The sequence below is a fragment of the Rousettus aegyptiacus genome, unplaced genomic scaffold (assembly GCF_014176215.1).
Source record: "Rousettus aegyptiacus isolate mRouAeg1 unplaced genomic scaffold, mRouAeg1.p scaffold_m13_p_5, whole genome shotgun sequence".
NCBI classification, from domain to species: domain Eukaryota; kingdom Metazoa; phylum Chordata; class Mammalia; order Chiroptera; family Pteropodidae; genus Rousettus; species Rousettus aegyptiacus.
Window position 1 is genome coordinate 95,238,095 of NW_023416308.1, and position 14,953 is coordinate 95,253,047.

Here is a 14,953-nt window from a genome sequence, read left to right on the forward strand (position 1 = left end):
AGGTTCCAATACTGCATGTAGCAACTCATAATCTTTATTACCATAAAACAGTCTTTGTAGTCTGTCCATTTAATCCTTTTGCAAAAGCACTGGACTTTATCCCTGTGTCCTCACCAGGGAGTAAGGACTGCATCCCTGGCTCCTGCCCAGTCAGTAAATTTGTGTGTAGAAGGGTGTTGCTGTTTGTATAATGTGTTACAATATGTTTTCACATTCATTATTTCCATTGAACCTTCAGAGAGATCATTCTCCTGTCATTCTGCTAGGAGGATAGATTGGGGCAGGGGTAATAGATTGGAGGTAGCAAACCCACCAGCAAGCCGCTATGACAGTCCAGGAAAGATGGAAGATCTGAACCAGAGTCATGGAAAGGTGAGCTAAAAATGGAAGGAACAAATGAAAAGAAATGATACAGAAATAAAAACAAAGGGAAGTTCTGACACCCACGTTTGGTCTCTTTGACATTGCTTCCATTACCTCTAGGGACATGTCCTGGATAAGGGTGAAACTGGATGCTCCTTGGCAGTTTCACATGACACCACCCCTAACTTTCCATTGGATAAAGGAAGGCCCAAAATAGCCTCTGGTCCCACAGGCTAGTGATTACTGGGACTCGGATTCCTGTTTGGAAAACATGGGGAAGAAGCCAGGTACTTGCCCACTTACCTTCTCGCCAGCTGAGCTGGGCTGGGCGTTAGCCCCCTGGTGCCTGCTAAAGCAGAGCATTTGCCAACTTCGATTAGCCCCTTGGCCTGGTGTAGCCGGGCTTTGCTGCATTGCTGCTAAAAGAAGCCTCCAGGAAGGGGCTGTGAGACTAGAGATGTTCCCCCCGCCCCCCTACTAAGTGTAAATCAGGACTAACTGCTTAGCAGTTTGAGGTAAGGGTGGAGAATAGATAAAAATATTAACAGAAGCAGAAGACAAAGCCAAATGTTAACCTAATGGTTACTTCTGAAAACAGAGAAAATATTCCAAACAATCAGTATGAATTACTCGTTTTTCTTCTCTTTGCTTAAACTTTGTAAAGTCCTTTGGAGTCCAGCAGAATAAGCCTAGCGTTAGTGAAGTGAAGTGTGGAAGCTGGGTGCTGGCTCAGAGCAAGCCACTCGCGGTGAGACAGACAGGTGACTACCTGTCTGATTTCTGGCCCCTGAAACTCTATTCTTTGCATCACTGGGAGACTTGACCCTCATCTGCAATTTGAGCCCTTCCATAGCAGGTAGCACCTCTTTTGTTCCTGAAGACAGGTAATTTAAAGGAATTTGAGAACCCTGGTTCAGAATTCAGTGTTAGATTAAGCTTTCTGGTCATCCCATTTTGACTCTGAATGTTGATTTTAGTATTTATAGCTGTTTTTCTTATTTCTGTCGTTAGGCTCCTACTTGTGTTCATTTCCTCTAGGACTAGGGTCCTGGCTGGTTAACCTCCAGGCATTAGAATTCTATGCCCAAGTCCTGGCCAACAGGAGGAGGGTCCTGCTTCCCATGAGCAGAATTCTCTGCTATCACTGACTCATGCTTGCTTACCTGGGGGAAGAGGAGTCTAGGGCAGCTGTTCTGTCCTGGCTGGTCAACAGAACCACTGGGAAGCTTTAAAATATGCAGATGCCTGGGCCTCACTCCCAGAGATTCTGATCGAACTCATCTGGGGTGGGGCCTGGGCACAGGTTTTTAAGTGATTCACATGTATAGGTCAGGATCAAGAACCACTGGTCTGGTGGTTACGATGGGGGGCCTTGGTGTTTGCGACAACATGAATGGATCTCGAGGACATGAAGTTAAGTGAAATACAGGGAAAGACAAATGCTGTATGATATCGCTTGTATGTGCAATCTAAAAAAGTCAAACTCAGAAAAAGACTAGGATAGAAGTTACCGAGGGCTGGAGGGTGGGGGAAATTGGGAGGTATTAATCAGAGTACAAACTTCCACCTACAGATGAATAAGTTCTGGGGATCTAAAGTACAGTATGATTATAATTAATATACTGTATTGTATACTTGAAAGTTGCTCAGAGAATAGATCCAAAATGTTCTCACCACAAGAAGAAACAGTCATTATGGGACCTTATGCAAATATTAGCTAATGTTCAGGTGGTAATTATTTTGTAATATATAATGTATCAAACATACACGTTGTACACCTTAAACTTATACGTTATAAAAGTACCAGAAAATACAGGGGTGTACTAAAACCATTAAGAGATTATTAACATAGAGGATGTAGTAAATTTAATAAAGATTTTAGATAGCATTTGAATAATTTAAGGAAATAAAAGAACGCTGATTTAGAAAAAAAAAAGAGATTAGAGCCTTGGGATTAAATAGATGTGGCTTTAAATCTGACTTTATCATTTATTAACTGACCTCGGGGAAAGTTATTTAGGCTTGTGTGTTGTCAGTTTCCTTGTCTCTAAGATTATACCTATCTTGTGGTTGACATGTATTCTAGATAGCATGTAAAGCGTCTAGCATGGCAGCTGGAATGGACCCAAAATAGGGATGTAATACTATTGCCAAACTCTTTCCCTTGTATTCAACCAATTCCTAGAATAATAACCCCTTACTAGGCTTCTCGCATATGGATCATCTGTCCACAGCCTACAGATGCCACTCTCTCTGTACGTGTCTGTAGAATGTTCTTTACCTTTTCAGGCCAAGATCCTGCTCAAACCTGTTGGGCACATGCAGTTGTCAGCACCTTGAGTTTGCAGCTCGATCTACCCCATCGCCTACAAGCTCTGCTCTTGAGAAACTGGAGAAACCAGGAGAGCAAACAGTTTATCTTTCAGGTTACTTCTATTTAGTTGGCAGTGACCACACAGAGCACAACCTTGAGGATTCTGAAGCTGAAACTGAGCGCAGCTAGGACTTAGTGACGTCCGCCAGACACAGAGGAGTAGGGGAGAGATGCCACGTGTGCCGCTCCTCTGCTGATGCTGGTATCCAAGACGACTGCCAACCCAGCAGGGCCTGGGTCACTGCCCTTCCCCTCCTCCAATCCCAAACACAAAATCACTTTGTGGATTTTTGATTTAGGGAGGATTGGGCATTCCTGAATTTAGCAAGTGGTTCCAGAACACTCTCCCTGTCTACCCAATCCTAGCAACTCAGAGGAAGCCCTCTGATCTGCTGTGAGGTCGAAGGGGTGACAGCTGCTCCATTTCCAGGTATTGGAAACAGCTGACACAAAGCTCCAGCAACTCTGCCCTTGGATTGTTCAGCACCGAGCTGTGCTGTTTCTGCTTTTGGAAGGGCCTCCATACAACATGAACCTCTTTGCATATTAACCCTTAAAAGAGCAAGCCAGTGTTCTCTTGAAAGCTAGAAACCATAAGAACCAGTAGTGCTCTTCCTTTTTGATGGAAACTCAGATCTTCTAAGGCATGTACCTATTTTCCATTTCTCTTGTTTTCTTATTTTTCCAATGCACTTTACACTGTTTCAATTTTGCAGTGATTAACAGCATGGCTCCATATCCAGAATGCATGGATCTCAGTCCCTGCTTTGCTAGTCACCAATGCTGAATCTTCAACAACTTAACTGAATTCTGTGCCTTAGTTTCCTCATTTCTAAAACAGGGATACTAACACTGCCACCTGGTCAATGGATCACTGCGAGGATTAAGTGAGTAAATCTGCATACGATGCCTCAGACAGTACCTACTTAGAGTAAGGTTCCAATGTCCTTGTGATTGCATAATGGACTGGATGACATGAGGCTGGATGGTGAGGTAGGACCTTCCTGAGGTGCCATGGCTATTTTTAAAAATGTGACTGTGGCTCCTTGTTTCTCTTTCTCTTTCAAACTTTGTGAGTTCATCCATTTCACCCTGGCTTCAGTCATTTCCAATCAGCTGGGATGGACACTTAAGAATAATGGGCCTCATTTGGAATGTACAGCCTGGAAAAATGCCTTTTATCATAGTGTATCTCCTTCACCATTTGCCTAAGTGTGTGTAGTGGCCACATCTTAACTGCCAAAGAGTATCACTAGTGGATAAACAAGAGTTGCCTCTTTGAATCTTCCAGAAAAAACAAAGTGGCCCTGGATGCCGATGAAACAGATGAAATGGTATCCTCTCTAAGAGACAGAGACTATTAGAGAAGAGTCTCTGATATCCGTACTAGGTGAGCCCAACATACCCTGTCAGCAGAGTACGAGTTCAGAAATACTTTTGAGATATTTCTATGGACCCATCACTTTTCTAAGTGCTTTTTACATATTAATTCATTTGATTCTCACAAAATCCTATGAGGTAAGTCACAATATGTTTTACTTGTTCCTCATAAATGGGGAAATTGGAGCACAGGGAAGTTAAGTAACTTTCCCACAGTCACACAGGTCTAGTAGCAAACCTGGGATTCAGACCTTAGCAATCAGGCTTCTAGATGGGTATGGAAGGGAAGATGAGCATGGACTGGGAGCAGAAGTGGTTTGAAATAGAAAGGTTTCTAGTTTAGGTTTTTCAGAGATTCAGGCCCAGAGGACTTTGGGTCAAGAATAAGTCAGCGAGGAATATCAGACCTTGCTTTGCCAGTGACGTCTGTCTCCTAAGCTGGTCAAAGCTCCACTCAGAATGGCCTTCCCTAAAAGTCTGCTCTGAAAAAGTATGCTATTGGGTAGGGTATTGCCATGACTTATCATGTGACACCCTTGTCTTCAAGGTCATTGTTTCAAGAAAAAGGATATATCCAAAGGGCTGGAGACAACAATTGAAGCAAGTTGAGAGCTGCATGTCCTTGGTGACATTATAAATCCAAAAATAAAAAAACTGAGATACAAACCCCTTTTGTTTCAGATACTGTTTCTATAAACAGTGACTCTACAGGATACAAATCCTGCAGTTTGATCCACGGTTTCCTGCCTCTTTAACTCAGCAGCACACTGGATCTCCCTTTGCCGGGCACCATATACTATGGAGTGACATAAAACACAGGCAAATATTGTCTGGCTTTGAAAGTAATTTTAGAGCCAGGCAGAAAATGTTTGTAGCTTGAAGAATATCTGGGCACCTTCCCCAAAGTATTCTCTGCTTGATTGTCAAAAGCTGGTAACATTTTTATAGTTACAGATGAAGTGAAAATCTTCCTTGGGGCATGTCCACACTTCCCTAACTCCCATGCTGGCCTAAGTGCCTGATTTCAGACTTGGGGCAAGTGCCCAGTAGTAAGAGCGTTAATGATGGAGGGAGGCAAGAGATGAACAGTGAGTTTTCAGAATGTTCCCCAGCCTTTAAGTGCTTGAGAAACCTCTTTAATATCTTTTTACTACAAACAGTGAAGCAGGAAAAACATAAACATAAACCCTTAAAACTGAAATTCACCTAGAAGACCATTCAATTTAGCCTCTTCCTCTTATAGACAAGGGCTTGGGCCAAAACCAGAAACGACTTGGCCACCTAGTTAATGGCTGAAATACCAGGACCCCTGGCTTGCCAGGTAGGCTAATCAGAATTCAAGTTTCTGCACTACCTAAGAGATGGATGATATATTTGGACACCCTCCACCCCAGCCCATAAACGGAAAATTTTCAAATACAGTTTGCAGTATCTAAAATGTGCAAGAATGTGGACACACAGACATACACATACACACAGAGCTGGCATGGGGGTGGGAATAGATTGTTCTCCTGCCCTCGTTTCTAGAAACCAGTTCCTACAGCCAGGAAAAGGTTTGCCACAACCACTGAAGAAGCCCTTTGTATTTACAGTGTGGCCATTCTGGAAGGGTAAAGCTAGGACTCCTCAGCTGGACATTAATAGCTGATTAATTCAGGAAGCTTATTTAATTTGTGACCAATATAACTGTTTCACAGAGAGAGGCTCATGTTGGCAGGTGCAGAGCCCAGCTCCCCAGATGGAATAATCTTTTCCTTATTAATTTGCTGCATGTTGCTTCTCATTTCTCGCAGTCGTTCCAAATGTGTTACAAACGACTACATGCTTTGGGTCCTGAATCCACTACTGCTGTAGCTTTGAAAGGAAAGGAAAAATAAATTGTTGACTGTAAACTGCAGTGAGCTTTCCCAGCACACATTTCCACGCTCGCCTTTAAATCGTCAGTGCACTCTCCTAACCCAAGCACTGCTCCACTGGGAAGCAACCATTGCTCTTGTGTTTTTTAGGAAATGGAAATCTAGGTGGTTTGAATGATGTTTTCAGGGCTGTGGTAAGAGGTAGTGGCGTGGCTAGGATGGGAACTCGCCATTTCAATTTCTTGGGCTGCGCTGTTTTCCTATTACTTGAGTATATAGCAGGCTGATTGCCTACTTCCTTAGTCCAGTGCTTATTAAAATTGAGTGGAGGGCTTGTTTAAAAAACAGATTGCTGGGCCCCTTTCCCCAGAGCTTCTAATTCAGCAAGTCTAGGGCAGGGCCTGAGACTCTGCATTTCTGACGAGTTCCTGGAGATGCTGAGAGCTGTGGCAGGAGAACACACAGAGTACAGGTGCTGCTTTCTCCCAGTAAACACTGCTTGGTATCTTCTGGAGAAGACCTCTTTCGTTTAGAGGGTTTCTATTTTGTGTCATTTTCCTCTCCTCTCCCCCCACACACTAAAATCCCAGTTTAGAAACTTTTTAAAAATATTAGGGCTCAATGGAGGTTGCAGCTTGACTAAATAAATTCGAATTGGAATAATCTTTTCCTTATTAATTTGCTGCATGTTGCTTCTCATTTTTCGCAGTCGTTCCAAATGTGTTACAAACGACTACATGCTTTGGGTCCTGAATCCACTACTGCTGTAGCTTTGAAAGGAAAGGAAAAATAAACTGCAATACTTGATATGGATTTTCCAAAATGTGAGCACTTAAGCCAGAGAAAAATATTTCCCCTGGGTTCAGCCATTCTACATAGACCAGCTCCTGGTTTCTAAGGAACCATTTGAACAGAATACGGTACCAAAGTACAGTGCTGCAGAAGCATCCTTAAGATAATTTCTAAATGTAGAACATACTCCTCAACCTCAGTCTCTCAACCAACATTTTTTGGTCATTTATAGGCTTCAGACATGCCCTGTCATTAACTACAGTGTTTTGTGGGGGGTATTTTAGGATAGAAGGGCTCATATTTCCAAGAGAAGCATTTTTGCTATGCCAGATGTAAAAAATTAGCACCTCACACTTAAATATATAATGAATGCAAAGGTCTTGTTTGTTTAGTGTGTGTGTGGTGGGGAGGGGTGTGATTTAATTAATTGGAAGACCAGCTTTTACAATTCCATGCTTCTGACATTACCAAGCATAGATTGTTGTTATTCGGACGAGCAAATGCCAGGTTGAGCTCCTGATCTAGTGTTTTGTACCTAGTAAATAATTAGAGGGGGTGAGGTAGAGGCCTATGGAAATCTTATGAAGAGTGCTGCATAAATAACTCTTTTTCTTAATGAGGAATATAATGCGTAAGATTGCGATATTTTTCTGTTAATATTTAAATACATTCCTCAAGCAATTTACTGCATCTATGCACATATGAAAAAGCAAGGAGGAGGATTTCCCCCTTCACAAATTAAAATAGTGGCTAGAATTGAGGAAAATAGATGAAGATAATCAAAAGGCTTGGGATAGAGGTACAGGTTGAGTCATTTATTAATTAGAATGTAATTTAAAATGCTGGTTGATTTGGAGTGGCTGCATCTACTCTAGTCATTGAATTTTACTCTTAGGTTGAAATTCACAGATCCAACCACTGGTTAGTTTAATATAATAAACAAAAGTCAGATTCCCAATTCCTCCTTCCCCCAAACCAACCAACCAACCAACCAACCAATCTTCAAAGCAACAGTTAAAGCATGGCTAATAAAATAAAATAAAATAGCCCAGATCCCATCACTAATTTTGCTGCTCAAGATTTTGAGGTTAGATCAAATCCACAGATGACCCTTTCTGAGCTAAATACTTAACCTACATCTATATACACATAATGTTTCTTATTCCGAAGAACTAGTAATAACAATGGCTCATCAAAATGTAGCCGTTTCCACTTTAAGTGACTTATAGAACAGGCTTTATATGAGAATATGGAGAAGCCATATGTGTTTTACTTTAGGTTTAAGCCCTAATGTGGCCAGAGTACTGGATGAACTAAGGTCAGGCCTGAAGTGCTTGATTGTAGCTCTAGTAACTACTTAAATGAAGAAGGGGTAATTTAACACTGATTCATTCTAAGATTTAGTTCAGATCTTCACTCAGAACTGTGATAGTATTCATAAAATTACTACAGCTAATAAAAAGAAAACTTCAAAGACACTGCTAATGACCACAGAGGCTTATCGATACAGTGAAAAATAATAATCAAAGCAATGATCTGGGTTATTTCCAGGCATCTTAACAATCAAACAGGTTTAACTGCTTGTACGCAATGAATAGAGTACAACATGGCTACTCCCGTTAACTTCAAGTTGGTTAATTTAGTATATACCTCCATTTTTTTCTCTCTGACCTCATCTTCTAATGAAACCTATCATGTTTACCAATCTCCTTTAACTTCAAGTAATTCGAATCTCACATTTTATTCTAACTCCTTTTATTCAACCCTTTCAAAAATATTTTAGTCTTCCTCAATTATGAAAATTGGTTAAGCCTTGAAGTTTCCCAAAGTTCTGATGTCATGGCTGGACTCATGACCTGACTGGCAGTCAGGAGTTTCCCTTAGAGTTTACAGTACTTTGCAAACTTACTGGACAGATTATAATCGAGTAATTCATCTCATTCAATCTGCTCTTCCATATACATAACACAAGTCGATGTTTGTTATGACTTTCTTGATCCTTATTTATAAGACAATACAAGAGGAAACCATGTGTGTATGTTTGAAATAGAAATGATACATCGCACAGATATAGTTCACCACGTTCTGGGATGGGTTGACAGTGTTCAAATGGGGAGTCGGAAGAGTAGGAACAGATGCTTTTTTTCCTTAATGGCTCTTTCTCTAATTTAAAATCCTTCCATTTATTTCCCTAAGATTTAGTGATAACTTTAAACACTTTAACTAAATTACCCAGCGGCTTGGCAGCCATCACAGAGGCAAATCTTTTTAGAAATCCTAGCAATCTGTTAGATCTTGGGTACTGTGATATAAAATCTGTGTGGCTCCATGAACAAAAATTAAATCAGTGCAATGGATACAAATACATAATGCAAATGGCACCATCTTCAAACTGAGGGTACATGACCTGCCTCTAAATATTGAATTTCTATATCTTTTTTCAGTCACTGACTTTCTAAATTTGGGCCAATTTATTCTCATTATCTGTGAGTAAACCTACTTTGATTTTTTTTTTTTTAACAGTTATTTGATAATCAAATAGAGCCAGCCAGCCCTGGATCCTGATGTTGCTAGGATACACAGTTTGGTACTTGATGAAAGTATATCACTTCAAAGGGGAAAATTTTCAAGTGTCCTAGAAAATGACACTTCCGTCTTCCACTGTGGAAGACAGGCCCAATCCTAGAGCTTCTTGGAAGCTCTGACTGCAGGACTGGCCTCCCATGCTTTGACATAAGCATCCCTTCTGGAGGGCTGTACAAGTACTAAAATTCATCAGGTTGGTCTTAAAGCAAGGAACACGCGTATTTATAATAAAACACGTTTTTGTATATGTTTTACAGTGAAGAGAAAAAACCCAGAACCCCCAGATTTTATGTACTTTGAAAATATATTTAAAAACATTAAAAATTCTATATTTAAAACATATATTATATGTTAATTAGTACACTTAAATAGAACTTGTATTTACAATAGGCTTCTGATGCGGTTAAGTTTTAATGCCAATTTTTTCAATAACATAATTATATAAATATACTAAAATACAATAAATATTTTTTTTTGTTTTACATGGTGAATAATATCTTTACCATAGAGAGAACAAGGCCACAGACATTTACTTACATTTTCAATGGGAATCACCATAAAAAAGCAACAGGCCTGCTGCCATGCATGAAACACTTCTGCCACAAAGAGACCACAGCAAGACTTTTAAAAAACAAAATGGAACAAAAATGAACAGCAACAGAGAAAGATTTTAACAAAATAAATCTTAGGTCAACATAAACCAACAAGCGTGTGACTGTGATGTATCTTGTTGGGTAAGAGAGAGCCACTGACCACACGATTGCTGCGTCTCCTACTGGACCACTTAATAGAACTGGTTTTTGCAGTACTTTGAGACTGTGATGGGGACTTTTTCTTTTTCAAATAATTTTGTCCCTCAAAACAAAGCTGCAAAAAGTTAACATACAGCAGATATTCCAAGTATTCATTACATGTAAAAAATAATTACAAAGACAGTATTTTCAAACAGCACAAATCTATGCTACAGAAATTCTTCCTTCTTTTAGTGGCAGGTATTCAGATGGTACTGTAAAAGATAGTCTCGTTCTAAATGAAAAGACTGAACAAAGAGAAATTACTTGATGACAGCGTCCCTCGTTCCCTGGGTCATGGTGGATCTCCTCTTTTGCTTATCCCTCACCCTACTAAGATGCAGCAATTTCTTGAGGCTTTCTTATACTCAGGGACACTTTGGGATTTGGGCAGTGGGCTGAATGGGCTTAGCGCTAATGTTCATGGGGGTCCATTTTTCCCAAGACCATTATTCCAGGCTCCCAACTTGACTTCTTGTAACCCAAGATGGCAGAGGTGAGGCAGGGACTCTCTTCGTGAACAGACAGGATGGGACAGGAGGTTTCTGTGGCCTTCCCTGGGGAGCAAAACTTTGTCAGCTCTGTCCTGGTCTCTTCCATTGAGCAAGGCACCTTCAAGTCTTTGGTGTGCTGGATGTGCAGACACCTTCCCAAAGTCTTGTCTCTGGACAAGATTTTTTTATCGGTAGCCTTGATCATCCAACCTGAGTTTTGGGGCCTTTTCCTGTTCCCTTCCCCCTTACCAAAAGTTCTTAAAAGATAAAACCCTGGTTTCCTCGTCTGATTTCAAAGAAATAAGTGTTCAGGTAGCAAACATCTTGTATCTCATCGCATCAATCTCATGATTACAATGTCCCATTTGGTTCTGAACCTGCTCCAGGCTAATCCAGCTTTATGCAAAATTATCCAGGGGTGGAGAGTGTTAAGTAAGCTTGAGCGTGGTCCTCCAGCGAGAACCTCTTAGCACAATTAGATAATGTAGGCACTTAAAGCGTGAGGTCCAAAGCAACTTGACACATGTCATTCCAGAGCCACCTCTGAAGGGCCCTTCAGAAGCCTCCCTTTTTGGAATGTCTCAAGTACCGTTCCCCACCCCCACCTAGACCTCAGGATGGCCACTCAGAAATTCCTCTTGCACCGCCCGGAAATGACATATCAGCTCCACATAGCCTCCATATGGCTGTTCAGTCTCATTTCACTGGCAGTGTGGACTCCTGTTCTGATCTAGGCGTTTCCGGGTCCATACAAAACACCACCTTTTGCTTGCAAGACATGTTTAAACCTTACCATGATTTTTCTTTTAAGCCTTACAATGATTTACCCAAATTACTTAAAAAAAAAAAAATCTTAATTTTTGAGTTATTTTTGGTTGTTCTTTTTCTCTTCTAAAAGAAAGAAACCACTGTTCTCTATGCTTATGAGTGCCACGATGTGACAAAATTTGTTCACTCGTTCACAGCAGCGGTAAAATATTTCAGAGCGCGGAACTGATTTTTCTTAAGAGAAAACAAAACAAAGAGGAGACCAAAGGGGGAGGGGGGGAAAGAATGTGCTCTAAGTAAAGGCAGGTCTTTCCGACAAAAGCAGCTTTCCCTGACCAAGGCCCAAAGGGTGAATGAGAGCCTCGGAAGTACATTACGGGAACTGGAGTGAGCACTTCATTCAGTTGCCTTATTTTTATTTACTTTCCAGTCATCTGATTGATATTGCAAACAAATTTACAGCAGACAAATGAATCTTTTATCAACCAGAATATATATATTGAAGAAATTCTTTCCCCATCCCTACTCCCAGTGGGAACTAAAAACAAAAACAAAACAAAACAAAAAACAAAACAAACAAAAAAACACAAAACAAACAAAAATAGACCCCTCCCATCCCTCATCCCCTAAGCCAGTAAAGCGATGACAACAGCACCTTGACACTGTTTTAATTCCAATGCTATCAGAAGTTTAAAAGCAGTAAAACAGATATAGTACTAACAAGAACGAAGATACTTACTGTCTAAAATGTAAACGGAATGTTTTGGTTCAAATTTTTGTTGATTTTTTTTTGTCTGTTTTCTGAAAGAGGACAGTTTATTATCAATTCACAATTAAAGCAGCATGCAATTTATTATTATTTTTTTTTTAAAACTTTTTACGTTTTCAATTCTTGGCAACGGCAAAAAACCACAACATTATCGAGGAATGTAATGCAGACTTTTTAAAGTTGTGCGCAAAATGACTGTTTCCCTTCTGGTCATGGATATGTCCAATAAATAGATTGTAGAACCACTGTACTGTATAAACTTCATTTATACATGCAGTTCATAAAATTATTTTTTTCTTAACTGAATAATTTACCCTGTTATGTATATATACAAATAGATAATTTTGTCTCAATATAATCTATACAACATAAATCCACTATCTTCCCCTTTTAATGGTCAATGTACATACACAGGAAGTGTCTATCCTTATGAATCGCCAGCCAATTCTCTTTTTGCTATCCATGGTAAGGGCCCGCACGTAGGACTGGGTAGTTCGGCACTGGGAGTTCCAATGCCTCTTGTCTATGCCCCTGCAGCCCTCCTTCGTGTAACCCATGGGATTGCACTTGGTCTCGTAGAAGTACTGCTTCAGTTGGCCTTTCGACACAGGGACTTTTTCAAGGACCGTGACCGTCCCGCCTGACATGTCCACTGCAGTCTTTTTATCTGCCGCTGTGACCCACTCGCTAATGCTGTCGCACACGCTCAGCTCCCCGCGGCGGGCAGGGTCAGAGTGGCGCCGGACCCTCATAGACATATTTGCAGCATCTAGGTAATTTTTGTATTCCTCAAGCAGGAAGAGAAGAGGCGGCTCCAAAGGCACTTGACTACTGAGCATCACCCTGGAAGTGTACAAGTCCGCGTCCTTATTGTTTTCTTCATGGGGCCGAACTTTCTGGTCCTCGTCCAGCAGCTCTTCTATCACGTGTTCAAAAGTGTCAGCCAATGCTGTCAGGCCTCTCGAACCTGCCTTGGGCCCATTCACGCTCTCCAGAGTCCCATGGGTCCGCACACCTGGGTAGGCCAAGCTGCCTTGTCCTCGGACGTTTGCTTCTTTCATGGGGGCAGCCTTCATGCAACCAAAGTATGAAATAACCATAGTAAGGAAAAGGATGGTCATCACTCTTCTCACCTGGTGGAACTGTGGGAAGAAAGCAGAAATAGGACATAAAAGTGGTTAGGACTTTCTTTTGCAGGATACAACGCAGCCCATCTGATTGTAATTCCAGGCCATTCTGCAGGGTCACGGTTTTTTATGTATTGGTGATAAACTCCAGCTGTACCAGACACAAGTTAATGTCAGTAGTGTGCTGTATGTGGTTTAATATAAACCAGAGGCGTGCAGTGTTTTCTCCAAGATTTAGAATATAAACCCAAGATTAGATGGAGTCTAAGCAAGTGAAAAAATTGTGGCTTCAAGTTCTCCTCCTTCCTCTCGCTTTAGCAGCTTTGTAAGTTAAATTTTTAATGATCTCTGCTCAGGCTGTCACAAGAAACACAAAATCAGAAATGTTACTAAGCAACAACTGCAAGTGTAATAGTAATTTTTTTTTTTCAAGTTAGCAATATGGTACTATTGCAGGAATGTGTGACAGGAACAGTAGTGGCCTGGGGGTTCTGAGTAGGCCTTTCTAGCTATGTGATAAGTAGGCATGAATAGCACAGAAAAAATAGAAGTCGGGGAGCTATAAGGAGCCCTTTCCTTGACTTTTTTTCTCCCGCAGAGATAATCTATTAGGGCAAAGAAGATCTGTTTTACAGATAAGGAAACCAAAGGCCATAGAGGACTTGCCTCGTGTCCCAAAGAAAGTTCATATTAGAATTCGAGACTCCCGACCCCAGCTCCAGTATTTTCCTACTATACCTGGGTGGTCATAACCGAAAATATTTTGCTTATTTCCAAACAGAAAGCATTTTCTATACATTGATTTTAATGATGTATCTATGCCTGGGGCCCATATCATGAAAACAACGTGTCTGCTTAAGAGAGAATTGGAAAAGTCAGCATTAAAAAGGTATTGAAGTCAATTTCACATGCCTCCCATATGTGGATCCACATTTATCTCCTTAACTCTCTGAGCCCTTCACCCCTTGGCTTTTCTGGCTCATATGCAGACACATCTAAGAAAGCTCAGCTTCTTTTTTTATTGGGAATGGGGTCCTCCGTGTGTGTGTGTGAGCCCTGAGTTTATCGTACCTTTAAAAAGCTGAGTGGCATATTACATGTTTTGGAATAGGCAGCCAGCACTTCTTTCTGTGCTTTTGAAGTTTCCTGGGAAGTCCCTTAACAGCACACCGCAAAATTAATCTTTTCCTGTTTGCCAGAGGGTTGCTATACTCTAAATTTGGCTCCACATCTACAAGCATGCTCCGGGAAGCCAATTAGAATGGATGAACAAGCAAAATGAAGAGATACCTACAAACCAAACCAAGGTTACTGTCACATGGTGAAGGACTCCAGAATCACTTACCTGAAGCATCGCATCCCTTAGTGAGACAAGCATCCCCCACTCACAGCCCCGATATTCTAACTTTATTCCTACTTTCAGTTCTGGAGCACAAACTTACAAAAAGACACATATGTGCTATTTAGTCTGTACACACACTGTGCCAGTCAGTAGGAAAAAGGACTGTTTTTCTGTCCACTGAATGAGAAGGCAACCTACCTCCAGTCAATAGGTCACACCGCAGAAATGGCTGAAAACTCTGGTACCGAGAACCCAAATATGATATCACTTTTAGAAGATGTCATATTTTTTCCCACTAAGAGACTTTCTTG

General features: G+C 41.0%; 1 protein-coding gene across 1 annotated transcript in view; it reads right to left on the minus strand.

The window, feature by feature from the left end:
* Positions 1-11,792: 11,792 nt before the first annotated feature.
* The window catches only part of BDNF (brain derived neurotrophic factor), a 30,674-nt gene continuing 27,513 nt past the window's right edge, over positions 11,793-14,953 (minus strand). The window contains 1 exon segment of the mRNA XM_036221046.1: positions 11,793-13,315. Coding sequence (XP_036076939.1) covers positions 12,551-13,315 — 765 coding nt within the window. The 3' untranslated portion in view covers positions 11,793-12,550.